At 40.4% G+C, this 18,920-nt stretch overlaps 1 protein-coding gene across 1 annotated transcript in view; it reads right to left on the bottom strand.

Annotated features, from left to right (window-relative positions):
- gpc5a (glypican 5a) overlaps positions 1 to 18,920 on the bottom strand; it is a 156,529-nt gene that overhangs the window by 51,279 nt on the left and 86,330 nt on the right. The window contains exon 8 of the mRNA XM_082539568.1: positions 356 to 518. Within this exon, the coding sequence (XP_082395694.1) occupies positions 356 to 518 (163 nt within the window). The remainder of the gene's footprint in view (positions 1 to 355; positions 519 to 18,920) is intronic.

Here is an 18,920-nt window from a genome sequence, read left to right on the forward strand (position 1 = left end):
TTATCTTTAATGACTATTATTATTACTGTCATAAAGTGGAGAGTGGAGCAAGTCTTATTGAAATATGGTGTTATGCAACTGCGCTTTTGAACGGTTTCGCTCATTAAAAAAATAGCTTTCCTGTTAAAATCCTGCAACTTTAAACATGCAGACGGACAAATGGCATAAATGAATGTGTCCTTCATATAAGGTGAAAGGCATATGAAGACATATGTATGACTCCATAAAGGTGCTACATTGCACCCAATTCAGTCTGTTTGTTTTATGAAACATTTATTAGATTTATTTGTCAGGTTTATGTTGGTGCTCGTGTGATGACGGATGAGTAACAACGTTACAGAGGGGAGCGACTTACATTTGGAGACTCTGGAGACTTTCCTCTTGACCTCACCAGCGCCTGAACCGGCACAACCATCCTCATCGTCACAGTCCCCGCTGTACCGCCCCTCTGCATCGCCGCTTCCTGTTTCAATCTGATCCAGTGAGCCCAGTTTAGGGATCGACTTTCCCTGCAGCAGCTTTTTGAAAAAGAGAGAGACAAAATTAGACGTTTTTAGTAGAAAAAATATATAGAAATGAACTGGAATGCTTTCACTTTGAGCTCTAGGTATCTATGAGTATGTATTATTATGACAGTATAGACAACAGGAATGCGAAAAAATCTTGAGCTACCTTTTATTTTTTTACATATTTCTTCAAAAGAGCCAGACTTCTCTCAATTTCTTTCTTTTAAAGTTTGTCTTTAAAAATTGGCAATTCTCAGAGGAATGTTTTTTTTATTGAGCCACTTAACTGACTTATGAATCATTCACCTAACTCAAAAGATGAAGCCGGTACAATTCTAAGTTGTATCTTTAGACAAAAAGACATTTCTTCCCGTTTTTTTAGCCGAACCTACAACAAATGCCAAAGAATCATTTCCAATGTGATTCTCAGAGAGCTGTCAGCTGAAAACTTTGTAGTCTCTCCAGCGTGTCCTTAAAAAACGAGAAAAAACTGGACAAGTGGAGGACGAAAGAAGAAGTGGTAAACTAAAACTAGACTAAAAACTAGATGAGTTACCTAGAACAAAGATATTAGCTAGAACTTTTAAAAAAAAAGGATTTGATGAACTCAGAAAACTAAAATCAAAAATACAGAGAGGAAATAGTTTCAGCTTTTGTTATTTTGGTAAAATCTATTATCACAGAGGCTTGGATGCAAATGTTTGTGAGTTAACGGCCGTGTTTTTATTGTAATACCTGCACTGATTTTCTTAAATCTTGCAACTGGCATATGCCCCTAATACAAAAATAATTAAAAGCACTAAAAACTAACTCTGTAACTCACAAAAACCAAAACAAATCTTAACACAAATAATAATACCAAACTGAAATAAAATAACAGCTGATTAGAAAACACAACACTATAATAACTTTGGTGTCTGTCGCTGTGTTTAAAGTGGAGGCAGTGTCATGGTTTTGGGCTGGACTTCAGACACACAAAATCTATATCTGACAGAAATCCACTGTGAGATATAGACCCAGCATACCAATTTGACTGGGAATGGCTTCATTTTTAGTGATTCAGGACACACTGCAAGTGCTGTTATCTTAGCAAAATATGAAGAAGTGAAAGTCAGTTAAGACTTTTGCACGGTAATGTAGGTTGTTGTGAAGTAAAGAAAAGTGTCAGGGTCCTGGGACTGGGCGACCTAGGACTCCTGGGCAGTCATGGACCTGTATTATTATTATGTATTTTTGGTGTCGTTTCCCCTTCTCTGTGCGTGTACATATGTGTGTGTTTTTCTGTGCTGTGCTAGTCTGTGTCCCACTCATATGTTTAGGCGAGGTATGGGTGTGTATGTCTGCGGGTGTGCCTGGAGGATGGAGCTCGGCCACCTGCAGGCCTGAGGGGTGTGGCCCTGCGGAGGGACTGGCCACACCCGAAGTCACACACCTGCTGCTGATCAGGCCTCGTCGGGGGAGCTACTTAGGAGAGAGTTGGAGCTCCCACCGACGCGGGATCATTTCCTTGAGGCTCCACGTTAGTCGTCCTGTTGATTGAGTTAGTGTGTGTGTATGCCCGCAGTTGTATGTGTCCTGACGGCTGCGTCTATTGTTTCCCGCAGGAGGAGCGTGGAAGACACGAGAGCAGCGAGCACCGGGGGGTGCTGACACGGGAGCGGAGAGCACAGAGACACGGACTATTCACGGAGAGACACGACACGGGAGTCTGGGAAAACACGGGGATTTATTGTTACTTTGTTGCACACTGTAAATAAACGCACTGTTTATACATAGAGCACCACGCCTGGGTCCTCCTTCCCCACTCCTTCCACGGTTTGCCATGCCATACCGTGACAAAAAGATGGGAAAAAATGTGAGAAGTTGCTCATTATGTTGCCAATCAGCCTGAATCCTCCAGTTTAAAAAAAAGAAATGCATAAAGAAACAATGAATCCCCACAGCGACTGCACTGCAGCTGACTTTTGTTTGTAAATAAACACTTCTGCCCTGAATTTTTCAGCGTCCTGATTTTGAATAAGATCTCTTAAAAAGAAATACTTTTAATAATGAATAAATACATAGTAAAATGTCCTTATTTGTTTACTCAGGGATTATCACCATCAGCTATGATGTACACTTCACAGAATCCATATATGAGGTGTATGACAGTCGTCCTCCTTGGCCGCAGTGGTCTGCAGGCTAACCTTTCTGATGCATTGCTGTGCAGCAGAAACCCAACGCCAGGGGAAATGCATTCGCTAATTGGTTCATTTAAATTCATGGTGCGTCACTGGAAACAAGAACGATTTGTGTGTGTGTGTGTGTGTGTGTGTGTGTGTGTGTGTGTGTGTGTGTGTGTGTGTGTGTGTGTGTGTGTGTGCCTGAGTCCGTGTGTGCACTGATCAAAAAGGTAGTGTCTATGCTAATTAGTTAGTGCTGTGGTTCAGGGCTGAAGAGGGAAGGAGTCAGAGTTGCTGGGAAGGCTGAGCCAGGACATGTGTGTGCTGGTCTGAAGTCTCATCTGCTGACTGGTGACAGGTTAGATTGGAAAATCTAAGCTTTCCCTCCATGTGTGTAATTAGCATGATTTTCTCTCTAATTATGTCAGAAATATGGCCAAATGTTTAATAGATTATGAAGAATAATGGGTTTCTGTGTTGCCTGAAATTAGCCTGGTCTGGAGGTTTGAATCTGAAGGAGGCAGAGCACTGCTTGAGGGCTCATTATGTGGAGTTCAAAGGCTGTCAACTCGGAGCCCATTTTTAAAGGAAACAGCATCCAGCAGTAATTAGTCTGCACATGGGAAACAATACACGACTCAAGATTTAAGATTCTATTCATCATCTGCATGGAGTTGAAAGGTTAATGTCTATATATACATAAACATGTGTGCATGTGTGTGGCTGAGAGGGAAAAGAACTGCTTTCTTACACATAATCGGAAGAATTCAAACACATGACCTTCAGTCGTCTCAGGTCACTTCTGTATTCTGCAGAAACTTTTCTGTTCACAGTTTACTCTAATTGATCGGTTTGTCAAAAACTGCAGAGGGCCTGAAACTAAAAATAAAGGCAATAAGCAACACATTTTCTGTACTGTTAGCCAAAGATAAAAACCTGTTACAAAATATACTGATCTTCCTCATGAAGTGCAAAGCTAGTGTCTGATATCTTATTTCTGTTGTTGATTAGAACACACTAGCTGGTGCACACTTCCTAATTTTATATGTACAGTGCAATTCTTAAGCCAGACCTGGTTTCTTTACATTTTACTAAGGAAATGGGAAACAGGTGCAGTGAAACATGTGGAAACTTGTATGCAAATACAGTATTTAAGACAAAAACAGTGTTTCGACAATTCTGTAGAATGCTTATCTTCAGGCATCTCGATGCCTTTCGTTCTGTTTTTTCCCCAGTTTTTACACACAGTCCCAACATGTGTCCAGTTTTTGGAAAAAGCTCACCTTGCTGGTCCATATATAACATTTTATTTTTGTCAAACTGTGTTATCATCTATGTTTTGATTGAAAAAAAATGATGCATGACAGATCTTGGCTGTACACACTCGCTGTATGAGACATGTGGCCACTATTATCAGTCTAGTTCGGGTGTAATTTGGCGTACTTCAGCCTTTTCTCTGTGTTTTCGGTCCTTTAGAAAGCCTCCCTTTCACTGAGACCATTTCTGATAAAGTTTTGATGACCAGTAGATGGATCAGCTTCAGGGCCTGCATCAGGTTTTTGCTTTATTTATTACTATTTCTTGAAGTTTTCTTTCTTTTTTAGGCCTGCTACTTATTCTTTTGTCTCCCACTTGTCCCATTTCCTGTAATTTTTCAAGGACACGCAGCACACCATGCTGAGATATGCCAAGTGTTCAGCTAATAGCTCTTTGGGAATCACCATGTTGTTACAAAACTCTTTGGGATCTTTCAAAGGTTCAACTAAAGAAACAATATCTGTATTTTTGTGAAAGAAAATGGTTTACTTTAATCGTTTCTTTGCTAAAGACACAACACTGGATCGTCCTTTGAGTCAGGTGTCTTTTGATGCTTGATTGATTCACAAGTTAGTGTTAAGAAGTGGTTTATCAAACAATAAAATTATTCTACAATATAAGGACAGCACTGGCTGCTTTTTCACTCTTTTCAATGTCCAGAGAAACCAGTCTGGCTCCTTGGGAGCAGCATATAAAGAAATGGACGGTGGCTCAAGACTTTTGCACAGCTAACACAGATAACCACAGTATTGATTTTAAGTTGATCCCATATATGCATCATCCTGGTTCTGCAAACATACATTATATCCACTAATAAAAAGAAAAGGCCCAAAAATCTCCACTCCCTGTAAGTTCTGTTTTTCAGGAAACTCACTTTTTTTGTAATGAGAGTTTATATTCATGAGCTGTGCTTTCAAGACATCAATACACTTCAAAAAGACCCAATGGTGGTATGAGCTGAGAGCCACAGCAGGATAGGAAAGTCAGAAAGTGCTGAGAGACTGACTGACCCTAAATAAACATACACTAGCCTGCAGCTATAAGCTGGTTTTGGTCTTTTCATGGGATTTGCTGCCAACAATGACTGTATATTGCCAGCTATAGCCTGCTGTAAGACAATGATAGGAAAATAATAAGACTCAGATGAAAGCTAAATATAAAAAGGTTAAGGTCAGGCAGTGATAATATGAAAGTAGCTTAATTTGCTTCGTTATTTATAGACATCTTTATTCCTGTACGACAGAGTTTCACTCTCACGTTTTATGTGCTTTTGATGTGCAAAAGCATGTGCGTTTGGTTTTTATAAGGTCACTGGCAGGTGACTCGATTCCCCAAACGGCGCTAATCAATGAATCAAGCCTTATAAGCTAATAATATTTCACAGCTAACTCATTTGTTCCTTCAGCTGAGGAAACATTCATCATGCCTGACCAAGAATGTCAATCAGCAGGCTACTTGATTCTTCTGCTTTTCCTGTGCAGGAAAATAGCTGCCCTGCGTTGTTGGATTGTATTGAACAGCGACGCTGTTCTTTCTGAAATACAATGAAGTGAGCCCAAATTGCCTAACAGTGTTATTAGCCTCTCCTCTGTGAATGACATGAGATTTTGTCCAGCACTGGCAGGGAGACACGTGCTTTGATTCGCTCTAACCCATGGTAGCCCCCCTTGGGCAGGCCTCTGGCTGTTACTGGAGTGTGTAGAAAGTTAGAAATGACCAAATAATATCAAGGACTCTATGCACAAACAAAACTGTCTTTGTGTGAAGCAACTCTACTACTACACACGTTGTATGATTTTTTTTTTCTTTACAAAGGTATCACCAATTCATTGCCTTTTTTCCCCCTTTTCTTTGGAAACTGCACAACTATTTAGAGCCGGTAAAAATGATAAAATTATTTTCTACAAATCCACACACCATTCCACTTTATTAACAAGAAGAAATTAGAAATTAGAAAAAACTATTAAAGTGTGCTACATGGAAACGTTTGGGCTTCCCAGTAGGTCACAGCTTTCACCACGGCTTGCAAACACTTTTTGTAACCAGCTAAATTACAGAATTTTTACCTGCTGCTTCCTGATATGAAATATATCCAAACTTTTGCTTATAACAGCCTGAATCATGAGGAAAACTGGACATTTATTTACATCAGATTTAGCACTGCTTCGTGAATCCATCGCTACTTACTTTAATTAACTAGAGGTGGGCGGATCAATCCGAATATCAATGGTATTGATGCCAACACTAATATCGGTATTAAATCAATACTAGCGCGATAAATCTGTGATTTAGTGATCATCAAAACATGTTCAGAATTAGAAAATTAATGGTGATTCATCTCAAACCATGAAGCACTGGTATTGGTATTGGTACAATAATGGCCCTGTATTTACTTAGTATTGGATCAATACTGAAATCTGCAGTATCTCACAGTCTAATTAACCAGTATAATTAACGACTGTCTTTAAAAATCATGTCCTTCTGAAAGTCTCACGCCTTCATTTGTAAGCCTGCATTTCTTTAAGGTAACTGGCTGATTTGAAAAACAGGTACAATGTTTGGCTTCTGTGCTATGATCCTAAGTTACACTGTACAGTAAAAGGCTATTATTTCAAAGGGAGACAGCTGTGCCCAGAGTGGCTGCATCGAATAGGATTCTGTCACAGACAGAAGTTCGGCTAGCGATAATTTAACTGCCAAGCAAAATGGCAAAAAGAAAAAACAAGAAGAAGAAAGAGTTCCTTTTGTGGCGTTCTGAACTCGCGGAGTAAAGTAACTCTGCTCTGCTTTTTTAACTCAAAATCAGTGAAACGTTTTTCAAGATTGGCAGAAAATATCAGAGGACACGGGATGGCGAGGTGGAAAGCGAAGACTGTGATTATTGCATTCTTAATCCTGGTTTGTTTATTTGTGGGATTTTGTGTCGCTCTCCATTCTGTGCTAAACCATTTGCTTTGGCGCCTTCAGACAGAAACTGGTGTTACGCAATATTCAGAGGCCAGTGCAAGCACAGTCATGCAGTGATTTAGAAATGGCTTTTTATCTTCAAGTTGCAAAACAACACCTCGGTGACACCGAGGCTCATCCACCGCTCGCTTACCAAAGCATTTTACAAACCAATCAATATTAGAAAAGCAGCAGAAAATGAAACATATTTTCACTGTTGCGGTGACCACACAGCTCCTGTTCAAAGCCCTGAGTTTTAAATTGCATTTATGAGGAGTTTTATCGTGCACGGTCTGCCTGTCTTTCTTCCTTTTGTTTTTATTACACATCCATATGTGGGGAATATAAACACAAATCGCAAAGAATTCAGAAACTCACATCACAAACAACATGCAAACAAGGTAGATTAAAATTCTGCTCTTAAAGCTCCAGTAATGATAATAAGGGTCTGTCAGTAACTCCACTAATTTGGTCAGGGCTTAAATATCAATATTGGATGGATTTTAATTAAATTTGGTACCAATATTCATTGTGCCCTGAGGTTGAATTTTAAAGAGTGGTGTGATTGCTGGACCATCCTCCAGCGTCATCACAGGGTCAAAATGTGACCTTCTCCCATACCTTACATCTCAGACCCTATGGCCATATAGTCCCTCCAGCTTCAATGCTAATCAGAGGCCTGGCACGCGACCGTACCTGCTAAACATCGGGATGTTAATATCGTCTTTGTGAGCCTTAAAGCAAAACCTAACCCAACACGCAAATGTGAGGAAATGCTTGTTAGGTTAATTGATGATTCCAAGTTGGCTGCAGGTGTAGATGCGAGAGTGTATCGGTCTTTCTCTGTGCGTGTTGATGTGCCTCTCCAGCGTGTAGCCTGCCTCTGGCCCTATGTCAGCTGGGAAAGGCTCCAAATTTTCTCACCCATTTCCCCAAAGCGATATATACACTGATGAGCCCTGTGAACTGGAAACCAATCTGAGTGCACCACCTCGCAGGATGTCTCAATACCTAAAAATGCATCTGGAGGAGAAAAGAGCAAGGAGAGCAGAGGCCTGCAGGAGCTGTGATGGAGGATGGACAGTTGAATGCTTCACAAATGTAAACCGTTTATCTGAAGAAGGCATGTGACACACAGATGGGACATCCAAATAGGGGCAGGAAGACGAATTTATCAATAAATATTTCCTTTTAAGTCATTTCAGTTATTTAGGGTGATCTACTTCATGATCTTTGTGCCTTTCCACGTTTGCGTTTGTGTAATTGTTTTAAAAAATGCACGACATCTGTACATTCGTGTCACACTGAGGCACATTGTGCATTTGATTAAAAGCAGGCCTGGATCTACAAGTGTCATGAACACTGTTATGCTTATCTGACATCGGAGATAAAATACAGCAGTAGGCTGTGACAAAACAATAAACATAGGATACAGCTGCGCTACATGTCACACTGCTGTCACATTGCTGTCACATTGCTTTTGAAATGACAGCTCAGAAGCAAGGGTGCCTCATTTGTCTGTTGCTTCCACTCCTCCGCTCACATCTCTGGTGGGAAGAACTTTCATTGCGTCTTTCTCATTGAAGAAGAAGAGGCACAGAAAGAAACTGAGGGTGTACAGTCTCAAAAGATGAAGAAGGGTTGTTTAGCTGCCTCTTGTTTTTTCTTGTTCTACCAAAAAAAATGCAGCTGGAGCCTGGGGAGTTCAGGGGTGTCCCATGGTGTCTGGTACCATATTAACAGAGGATTCTTTGGGTCCTGTGGGTTGCCAGGTGGAGCCTCCATGGAAAGGATTTGCCCCAGTATATCCCACGGGTGCTTGATCAGATTGGGCTATGGAGAGCATGAAGACTGGGTCACTGCCTCGGACACACTTTGTGTCCTTTAACTGTTGAGTGGTGGTTCAGTTTCCTGCAGAGGAGATGGGAGGTGCTGCCTGCCATCGGGGGCATGGTTATTGGGCAGAGAGTGCGTGTAGTGCGTGTCAAAGTAACAGCCACATGAAACAAGATTTCCCAACTATAACAACATGATAGCGATGACTATTAATAACTTCATATCCGTGGTTTTAATAATATATTTAATAATAATGTAAATATGCAGTATTACAGGAGTTTGCCAAGGATCCAATGGCTAAACTATCTTCTGATTTCTTTAACGTGGTCTGAGCAATACTTCTGCGGGCATCCTGCAGGTCTTTCAAAGGTTTGTTTTTTGTTTTGTTTTTTGGACATTGGCTCCTTTTTTACTTAGTTTTAGTCCGGTCCTTGTACGTGACCATTATCAGAGGAACGGTTGTTTTTAAGCCACTTAACACTGAGCCATGTATCATTCAAGCATAAAGAAGGCGCAACAGATAAAACAGTATTGTGTCGACAGAGAACAGAAAACTTACCAAAGAGCCCATTTTAAATTGGATCTTTAGGCACTTTGTCACTAGCAGCCTGCCACAAAAACACATCATTTGTTCCCCTTTCTTTAGTCGAATCTATAAAAATTCCAAGAATAACACAGCTTTACCATATCGTAATTGACAAAGAGCTGAAAACTTGGCGAGAAGTCTGTCTACAGAAGATGAAAAGCATCTGAAAGTCAAGTCGTTAAAAAAACAGAGAGAAAATCCAGCAAAGACCTGACCCAGGACCTGAGAGACACATTTGGCCCTTCAGCTGTCCGTCTACTGTTCACTGAAGCCTCATCAGAAATGGCCTCAGTGAAAGGGTGCAAGTCATTCTTAAGGAAGAGAAGCAGGGAGAAAAGGCACAAGAACTCGACTGAAAACCGATGGCCACAGGTCTCCTGCAGTGAGGGTGTTCAGGCATCTGTAAAACGCAGTGGAAGCTTGGTCATGGAACAACAGGCAGCCAACATCCGAGGAAGACATTTCAATGTCCTTTCAGAAGTGTGAAGAACTGAAAACTACGTCAAGAAATTACAGGAAAGCTTGCATAAAAGAGTTCAGAATAAAGTTGGTCATAGCAATATTGATATTCAAGCTCATTACAGTTGTACAGACGCCATTTATGCCTTATATGCTGTATCTGTATACATGTAAAGTGCTGTACCTATTCCCAGTTTCATAGCAAAATCTAAAGGAAGGACGGATGGCCCAAGACTTTTGCACAGCACTGGGCACACATACATTTCACTGTGTTTAGCGTCCTCCACTCCCCGCCCTTAAAACAGTCCTGGCCGCCTGATGTATTGCATTAAGTTCCAAACTCGCCACAGTGCACATCACAAACTTTGTCATAATGCCAGCTGCTTCCTCCACCAGCTCAGAAAATCACAACAAAGACTCGAAGTCGTAAGGTGACTTAAACGAGTTGGCATGGGAACCGAGCTTTTGGTACTCTGACTGGCTACATCGCACTATATATATTGGCAGTTTCAACTGGACAGGACTGAAAACTGCTGCTAAAGAGAGTAAAGCCTGCCTCAAAAAAAATCATAAAAAAATCTGGCACACACTTACTTATGATGGGCTTATGATATCTTCATCACCTGCTGCATAAGGAAAGCCCAGAGCATCATCAAGGACACCAGTCAACCAGCCCACACACTTTTCTCACTCCTGCCATCTGGAAAACGCTACCGAAGCATTAAATCAAGCAGCAGCTATTTCAAAGACAGTTTCTCCCCACAGGTAGTGAGAATAATGAATACTTCCCACAAACAAACCCCCCCCCCCCCCCCCCCCCCAAAAAAAGCTACAAAAAAAAAGAAAAAAAAGCACACATACATAAACTAAAACAGTACCTAAAGCATGCAGCTCAGAGTTTCATTTGCATTTTCTGAAGTATCACTCAGTTATACTATCTGGCACAAAGTGAGGTTTTATTAAGATGGGTATTGTTTGGCATCTGCTTTTGGAGTAAATGTGACTGAAGCAATTGAAACAAATAAAACATAAGAACTAGAGCTGGGCGATAGAACGATAACGATATGTATCGCGATATAACTTTTACTCGATAGAGAAATTAAGCTATCGCGATAGAGCTCGCCGCTCTTGTCCTCAAAGAAAAAAAAAAAAAAAAGGTCAGCCAATCCAAATTAAGTAGCGCAGAGCCGAACCAATCACAGCCGCAGCGTCACGTCGCGTGGCTTGTTACGTACAGCACAAGTGCCAAGCCGCACGTGTGTTTGTTTGGGAAGTAGCCAGCGGGTAATGGAGGAAATGAGTGTGCCGACTAGAAAAATCAACCGAGCGTGACCGAAGAGAAAAAAGATGATGGTTCCAATGCCGAAGAGATTGTCGAACGGAAGAGCCATAGAAGTTCCGTAGTGTGAAGGTATTTCGGCTATTTCAAGTCTGACAAAAAACAGAGTAGCGTGCACTGTAAATTGTGCCGAAAGCAAGTCTGGAAATACAATAAACTGGTGCATGCGTCACACTGTGCGCCACGTTATTGTTTCGGTGAAATGAATTTCTACAATACTGTTAATTCTACTCTCTGCAGTGTTTAAATGCTTACATATACACACAGTTACTGTCCCTCCACACATACAACTCGGTTCTGCTTCTATGCCCCAGCTTTGTTTACTTTTTCCCACCGAGGCTTCTAGACTTCTGATTGGCCAACATTTCGGCACGGTTAGGAATCTAGCGCCACCTGCTGCTTTGGCATGTTCATAGCAGCGTTTTCCTTCATTTCTGCCTTTATGTGTGGACGGGATTATTTTTTAAAACGAAAACGGAAAATCTCAGTTTTCAAAAATACCCGTGTACGTGTGGACGTAGCCTGAGTCTCTGACTGGAAGCGCTAATTCGTCATTCGGCTTTTGTCAGACTAAAGTAACTGTTAAAACTGTTTGAAAAGCTCAGCTATACAACAAGGAGAGATTGAGAATTTCCTTTTAGTGCTCAGTTTATTTGATATTGACAAAAGTTAGTCAGTTTTGTCTGTTCTTCTGTAAAACAAACTAAGATTTATTTTTAGAATTAATATTTTGTTTCTAAGTGGAATTGACAATTTAGTCTGTTTCGTTTGTTCTATTTTGAAACTTAAACGCTTTAGCGGCTGCCTTTTGTGTAGTTTGCAATATTTGCCTTTATTTATCTGAAAAAGTCTCATGTTCCATAAGTACATCTACCCTGTTGAACTTATTATGGGAAATAAATATTTAAATAAAAACAAGCTGCTGATTATTTCACATTTTACTTGTGAGCAACGGCACATTTAAATCTTACAAATATAGTTATTTGGCTTATATCGTGATAGATATCGTTATCGCCTGAAATGAAAAAAACATATCGTGATATGAAAAAATCTCATATCGCCCAGCTCTAATAAGAACTAATTAAACTCTGACTGTAGTTTCATTTGTTTGACCCGCGGCGTCTTTAAACAGCGAAACCATGGTTTCAGCGAGCATTATGCAGACAGCAGAAAATGTCACCGCGATGCTGTCAATTTTCACTCAGCTGTCAACTCCAATTTGTGACCTCGCACCATTAAGGCACGCACTTCAGCTGCATCTACAGTAATGGAAAGAGGTGACTGCCATGTAACAGCATCTTGTAAATGTTAGGGCATTATCATTATATTTATCCTGCCTACACAACCACTCAGTCTGCATTTCACAGACCAAAGTACATACACTCCCCAAAAACACTGCCAAAGAATTCAAAGTTTCAGGTAAACTGTCACAGACAACTAAAAGCATTTCATTTCCAGATCGCCTCTCGTGTGCAGGGTACATTTCCTAAAGAGGTACAGGGTGTCATATGGCAACATGAATCACACCTTCAGACATCCAAGCAATGAATCAAGCCCTGTGCAGATTTTTAAGCTCATTAGTATTCCCTTTGAACATGTTCTGCTATCTGTAAATAGAGGGTGGGGGAAGAGATCTTACAATGATCATTTTTGCCAGTCGGAGCAGGGGGGAGAAAAAAAAGTGTCAGTGTGCGAGTCGGCTCCCGAGATGCTCGCTGTCATCGCCCATCTTCCTCTCGTCAGCAGCGGCGCTGACAGTGTGTTTATGCAGAGCAAGTGCATCAGCGACAAAGAGGCAGCGGGTCAGCGATTGAGTGGTCAGAGCAGATATTAGACTACAAAGTGAATATTATCATTCAAGTTAAGCTCTCCTATGAGTCAGCTTAAATAAAAAAAAGACACTGCTGCCAAACTGAGAATGCATTATTTATTTATTTATTAAGTTGCTTTATTTAGCCACTTTGTTAGGTACACCTGATAACCACTTTTAAACACAAATATCTAATCAGCCAATCACATGACAGCGATTCACTTCATGTAGGCATGATCAAGATGACCCTCTAAAGTACATTTAGGAATATGTAACAAAGGGGATTTAAGCGATTTGGAATGTGACATGGCTCTTGGTGCCAAGCAGGAGTATTTCAGAAACTGCTGCAGTTCATGGGCTCAGACATCAGAGAAGAATGGCCAGACATTCAGAGAGGCAACAATATCCCAAATAACCGCTCATTACAACCAAGGTATATACAGAAAATAATTTCTGGGAGCACAACATGTCGAAACTTGAAGCAGATTGGCTACAGCAGCAGAAGATGACACTGGCTACCACTCCTGTCAGGTAAGAACAGGAAACTGAGGCTTCAGTTTACACATGCTCACCAAAATTGGACGACAGAAGATTGGGAAAATGTTGCTTGGACTGACGAGTCTTGATTCCTGCTGCAACATTCAGATGGTAGGATAGGAATTTGCCAGAAAACAAAATGAAAGCATTGATCTATCCTACTGCGATGATGTGCAGGTCACTTTCTCGCCACACTTTAGGCCCTCTGAGGAATGTTGTCAACACCTTGCTGCACGGTGAAGGATTAAATATGAACAAGGTGTACCTAATAAATTGTCCAGTTACTTGTTAGCTGTTCTAAACGTTCACATCTGTTACAGAAAACAGTTCAGCTTTAATTAAAAGCTAAGCATAAGCACTGTTACTGTAGCTGACAGCATCAGGTCACTATATTTGAAATGAACACTGTATTTGCAGAACGTGCTCCTCCACAAACCAAATCAACTACACACAAACGCAATTGAGAGGCGGCTCTTAAAATTTAGTATGAACGTGAATTAAAATTAAAAAATGTGAATTATTCATGTGTGATTTTGGACTTTGCTGTGCTGCAGAACTTGAATTTCACAACCTATGTCCCAGTGCACGAAGAGGATTATGCTGCTGTTGCTTAAACTATAATCACATACATTCACTTAAGATAAACTTATCTGCGTGTAGGCAGCTTAGCCGGATTTGTCTTTGAATGTTTTAAACACCTTGTGTGGGTAAAAAAAAAAATCATTATCCTGCAGGTTCTGGGATTTTTCTCTAATTAAGACACACTTGCACAGTAATGACATTTATGACTTTACACACTCCTTCGTAAGCTGCAACAGGAATTAAGTGGATGTGTTGTGTTAAAAATAAATCATCTTGAGACTTGAGGATAATGGTAATAAATAAGATTGGGTTTAATCCCAAACCGGACTTTCAGATGCTGCATTTTGGTATACGCGTTCAGGAGCACAACAAATAAAATGTGAATATATTCGTAGCGTTAATCCTCCTCTCCTAAGAGGAGAGACGATATGAATAATTCAGAAGCAAAACTGCTGGTCAACCACCACATCAATGGCTGGTAAATAATTCAGCCGGCAGAGTGGGTGAGGAGCTGCTTGCCCCTGATTTTGATTGAGAGACACTGGGACAGAGCCTACTTATAGATTCTTGATGGGTTTTACCACATCAAGAGGAGAGGACAGGCAAGGAAGGAGAGGAGCCCACAAATAATTCATAGGAAAGAGCTGCTGATGAGCAAGATGATGAAATCTAGAGTTTGTACACTCAGATTGTATAATAAATTTGTCAATAGATGCATTGCCGTTTTGTGTTTTCTGCGGTCTCGGGTGCAGAATAGTAATGATATATTTCCATTTGGTCCCAGGGAAACTTGGGGAAGCTTCTGTGCTCTGGTTAGTCAAGGTCAGGGGCAGATGAATGAAAACATTTCTGATATGTAGATGGAAAACATGAAAATCAACATTTGCATGGCTATCACTCTTATCCTCATACAAATGCCCAACAGCAGCGTCTTTAAAGATAATAGAATGCCACCTTTTGCCTTTCAGTGTACACTTCCTTCTTTCTCTAGAAAAGAGATTCTGGGATTTACCTGCACACGTAGATACTTTAAGACAAGTTTCATCATATTAAGTTAACCCCCGCTATAATGATTTGCATAATGCTGTTTTATGTAGTGGATATGCAGATGTGCACACAGCCACTCGTTTGTACACTGCAATAAATAATTGATGTTTCTGCTGGTCACAGACTCATCCCTCAACACACAAACACACACAGAAATTCAGGATCAGCATTTAAAAGTGACTGAATTTGAAATATGAACCCAAATATCCTTCCCAGGACCAAGTCTCCTTTTTAAAAAGCCACACTGGCTGTGAATCGCAGCCACTTCTTAGCACTCCTTGGTGTGTAAAACCATGCTGCATGCTCATAACATGAAATGGTAGAGAAATAAAGTCTGACAGTTTAAAATGAACGCCTGATGGCAATTCAGGTCATACACTCTCGCTGACACTTGTGCCACACTTCAGCAGCTAATGACATGCCAATCAGAACTATTTGCAAATCAGACCCATTTGCAAATCAAGTCCCAGCCAGATGATAATAACTAGACTGAAGGATTGTGAATGCACAAGCTGCTAGATGAATCGTGCCAGATGTATAATTTAAAGTTTTTAGATACAAGATCATTTGTAAAGTTTTACCTTCCTCCATTGCCGACTACTACGAAAACACACAGTTTCCATATTTCTCCTTTCTCAGAAGTAAAAGCACAAGCCCTTAAGATGCCATTTTGCTCTCTTACAAATTTACTGCTTCAGAAAGTCCGAGCTCAACATTTTAAGTGTGATTGTCCAAACATTTGTACCAACCAGCCTCCCTAACAAGAGAGTTTCCATGAAAACATAAAAGACAGCTCATTTCCGCAAGTTCTCATCCTGAAAGCGGAGACACAGTAGGGGAAATTTATGGCAAAAATTCAATAATGTGCTTTACAACACCCAAAGTGGGAAACATGTGGCCCTGATGCAAGCGCAGAGGTGATGTTTAACTGTATAATGGATGGTTTTGTATTAATGATATAGGTACTATAAGGGAATAAAGGTAAGGTTTCTTTCCAAGTACTCTGGTGAGATGACATGCACATCGAATCAAGCCATAAATAAAGCTTTGCAAATGCACAGTAGAAGGATAACATGTAAGAATAAAAAAGGCTTTTTAAGGAAAAGTCTCCAAAATATTTTTTTCCCTTGAGACTGAACTTGTAATTCTATACAAGCAGATTTTACAGCCCGGTCAACACTGAAACTCCAGTAATGCTTCACTCCCTCATTCATTTAGGGGCCTGGTCTCGTTAGCCTGAAGTAACTGCCCAGAGGCAGTTCCAAGATAGGTGTTGAGTGGCAAGGCTTACTTCCAGAAGGACTTTGATAAAACTAAAAAGCAAAGTTGACTGAAGTGGTTGTGCCATAGATTGACTAACTGAGTATTTTCTTTCCTTTTTTAAAAAGCACTGCAACACCCACACTGCTGAACATGAAGGAAAACATGTCTCTCAGTTAAATATCTGAAAAAGCATGCTTGACAACAGGTTTTTAATTCTGCTGATTACTGGAATTATTGTGTAAAAAATATCAATTAGCTTGGCTGGTAGAATAAATTACAGGCTGTGGCGGGTGCTGCAGGCAGAATGCACTCTGATTGATTAGTTATTAACTGATTTTGCTAGCTAAATGCTTTATGTATCTGATTGACCACTTACATCCATTTTACCTTGTATGTGCATCTCCACTGACGTTCTCCTCTCAAATTGACTGCTAACCAATCTGCCCCTTTTTTGCATCACACTGGTTTGTACTGATGGATTCTCTGCTGCACTAACTGTGCATTACAACCGTGTAAAATAAAATACTGGCAGCCGCCAGTGCTACCCTTAGCCTCCTAGTAGATCCACCTGTGATATAAATGTGAAAATTCAAGGTGAATGTTGGAAAATCAGCCTGAGATTCAAACTCATGTAAGATTTTTAGTAGATTTTGAGTATTTGTTGAATTTCGAAATCCTGCGTTGATTTTCAGAAAACTCGACCTCCGACCTTGACCTTGAGGCCTCGAGGACACCACTGGTCTAAGATTTTTAGTTGATGCACGTATGGTGTCATTTGGAAATCCTCTGCCACCCTATTCTCGGGTTATTGTATTCAAAATCTTGGATGTCCACGCCACCCGCAATTCCCCACAAACCTCTTGCAGCTGAGGGGTAAAAAAAAACAAAAAACAAAAAAATCCCCATGAAATCCCTGCTTTGAAGAAAAGGGAGGAGTAAGGGTCTAAATCAAAATCTATATCTGGAGACTTGTATTCAAGTCTGGACACTTTGGAGACCTTTTGGTTTTCTGTCGCTGTTTGGATAGATTTGAGAATGTCATCGTTTGGGTTAAAATAAACTCTCTAGAAGCTTCTCTACTGTCATGAATAACTGAAATCCAACCTCATCTAACATATGATTTGTATTACCAAGTTTAAAAAAAAACAGGTTGCAGCCATGATATGTGCTAACTGTATTTTCAAGGCGTTTAAAGCTTCTGCAGTCAGAAAGCTGGTTTAGATGATCTGAATGGCTGTTCAGTCTCCTGCCATTGTTAGTTTTTATACACATCGTGTTTTGCTGCAATCACTATTTGAACAACAATGTTAGCATTTCTATTTTTCAAGATCTTTTCAGTAGTAAATCTCAGTGAAAAAAGTCTGAATATTGTCTGTACTGTAGCTACTGAAATCTCTACATACAGGAAAGCAGTAAGAAGAAAGCGTAAGGACTGATATGTTATTATTTTTAACTGATATGAAGCAATAATAAAGCACTTCCATTGAGAATTAGTCTGACTCAGTATAACTTTTACTAAATGTGTCGGTGCAGGGTCTTTTCTTCTTGTTTTTTTGTTCATTTACTTATATCTTGAATTCATTGAAACAAAGCCGGATAAAAATCTAAAAACAGGACTGATGTAGATGGTACCCATCGTGACTACACACGAATAGGCAGGGGTCAGCATTTACCCTGCTGCATCAGCACAGAATCTGTATTTTTATTTTGTCTGCATGTGCCGGAGGCTGTGCTGGCACACACCACGAAGACTTGGCGAACAGAGCGTGTGCAGAAGGGCAAATGTTGTATTTAAACACGAGTAGGTTTTAACTACAAAAATCAGACTGTCAAGGGCTCTCCTTTCCACATAAAACTGCTTATTGAACAGCCATCACAGTCAACCAGACAATTGTGGAACATCCAGAATTAGCCAATTTAAAATTGACTTTAGGAAGCAAAAGTAAAGGGGAAACTGGCAGCACAATTTCAAAGCTGGAACGCGGCGGTGTTTGGGCCAAAGCGGCGTTGCCAAGTTTGTCCTGAATTACTGGAGACTGATGTCTCCAAGAGGCTGATCAAGAGGCGTCTTTTGCTTTCTGTATTACTTCTGCTTTATCTGTTCAAACATGTACATTTTTGGAGAAAGTCACAAACGCACTTTCCCTCTGCATCCTTCCACGTTTGCAATCAGACTTTAGTTTATGGTCCGCTTAGCCAAACGAGCAAACTAATTAATGTCACGAAAATTCTTGCTGATCACGATAACAGCATTTGTTTTCACACTTTAGTGGAAGACTTTTTGCTTTACAGTGAAAATGATATTATTAGCAGCAAACACAAAAAGGCGTCTGTGTTTAACTCTGTTTAATTAACAGAAAAACTTTTATTGTCAGGCATTTATCTGGATATTCATACTCTATTCATACTCCCTGGGACTCGGTGCCATCTGTGATTTGCTAACATTTGTGTGCTGTGTAGTCAGCGTCGATATTCTTGAAACACCTGAGCGAGTAAAGGAAGCTTTGTTCCAAGAAACACGTTTGTGGGC

This window comes from Aulonocara stuartgranti (assembly GCF_965226115.1).
Source record: "Aulonocara stuartgranti genome assembly, chromosome: 1".
Lineage (NCBI taxonomy): Eukaryota > Metazoa > Chordata > Actinopteri > Cichliformes > Cichlidae > Aulonocara > Aulonocara stuartgranti.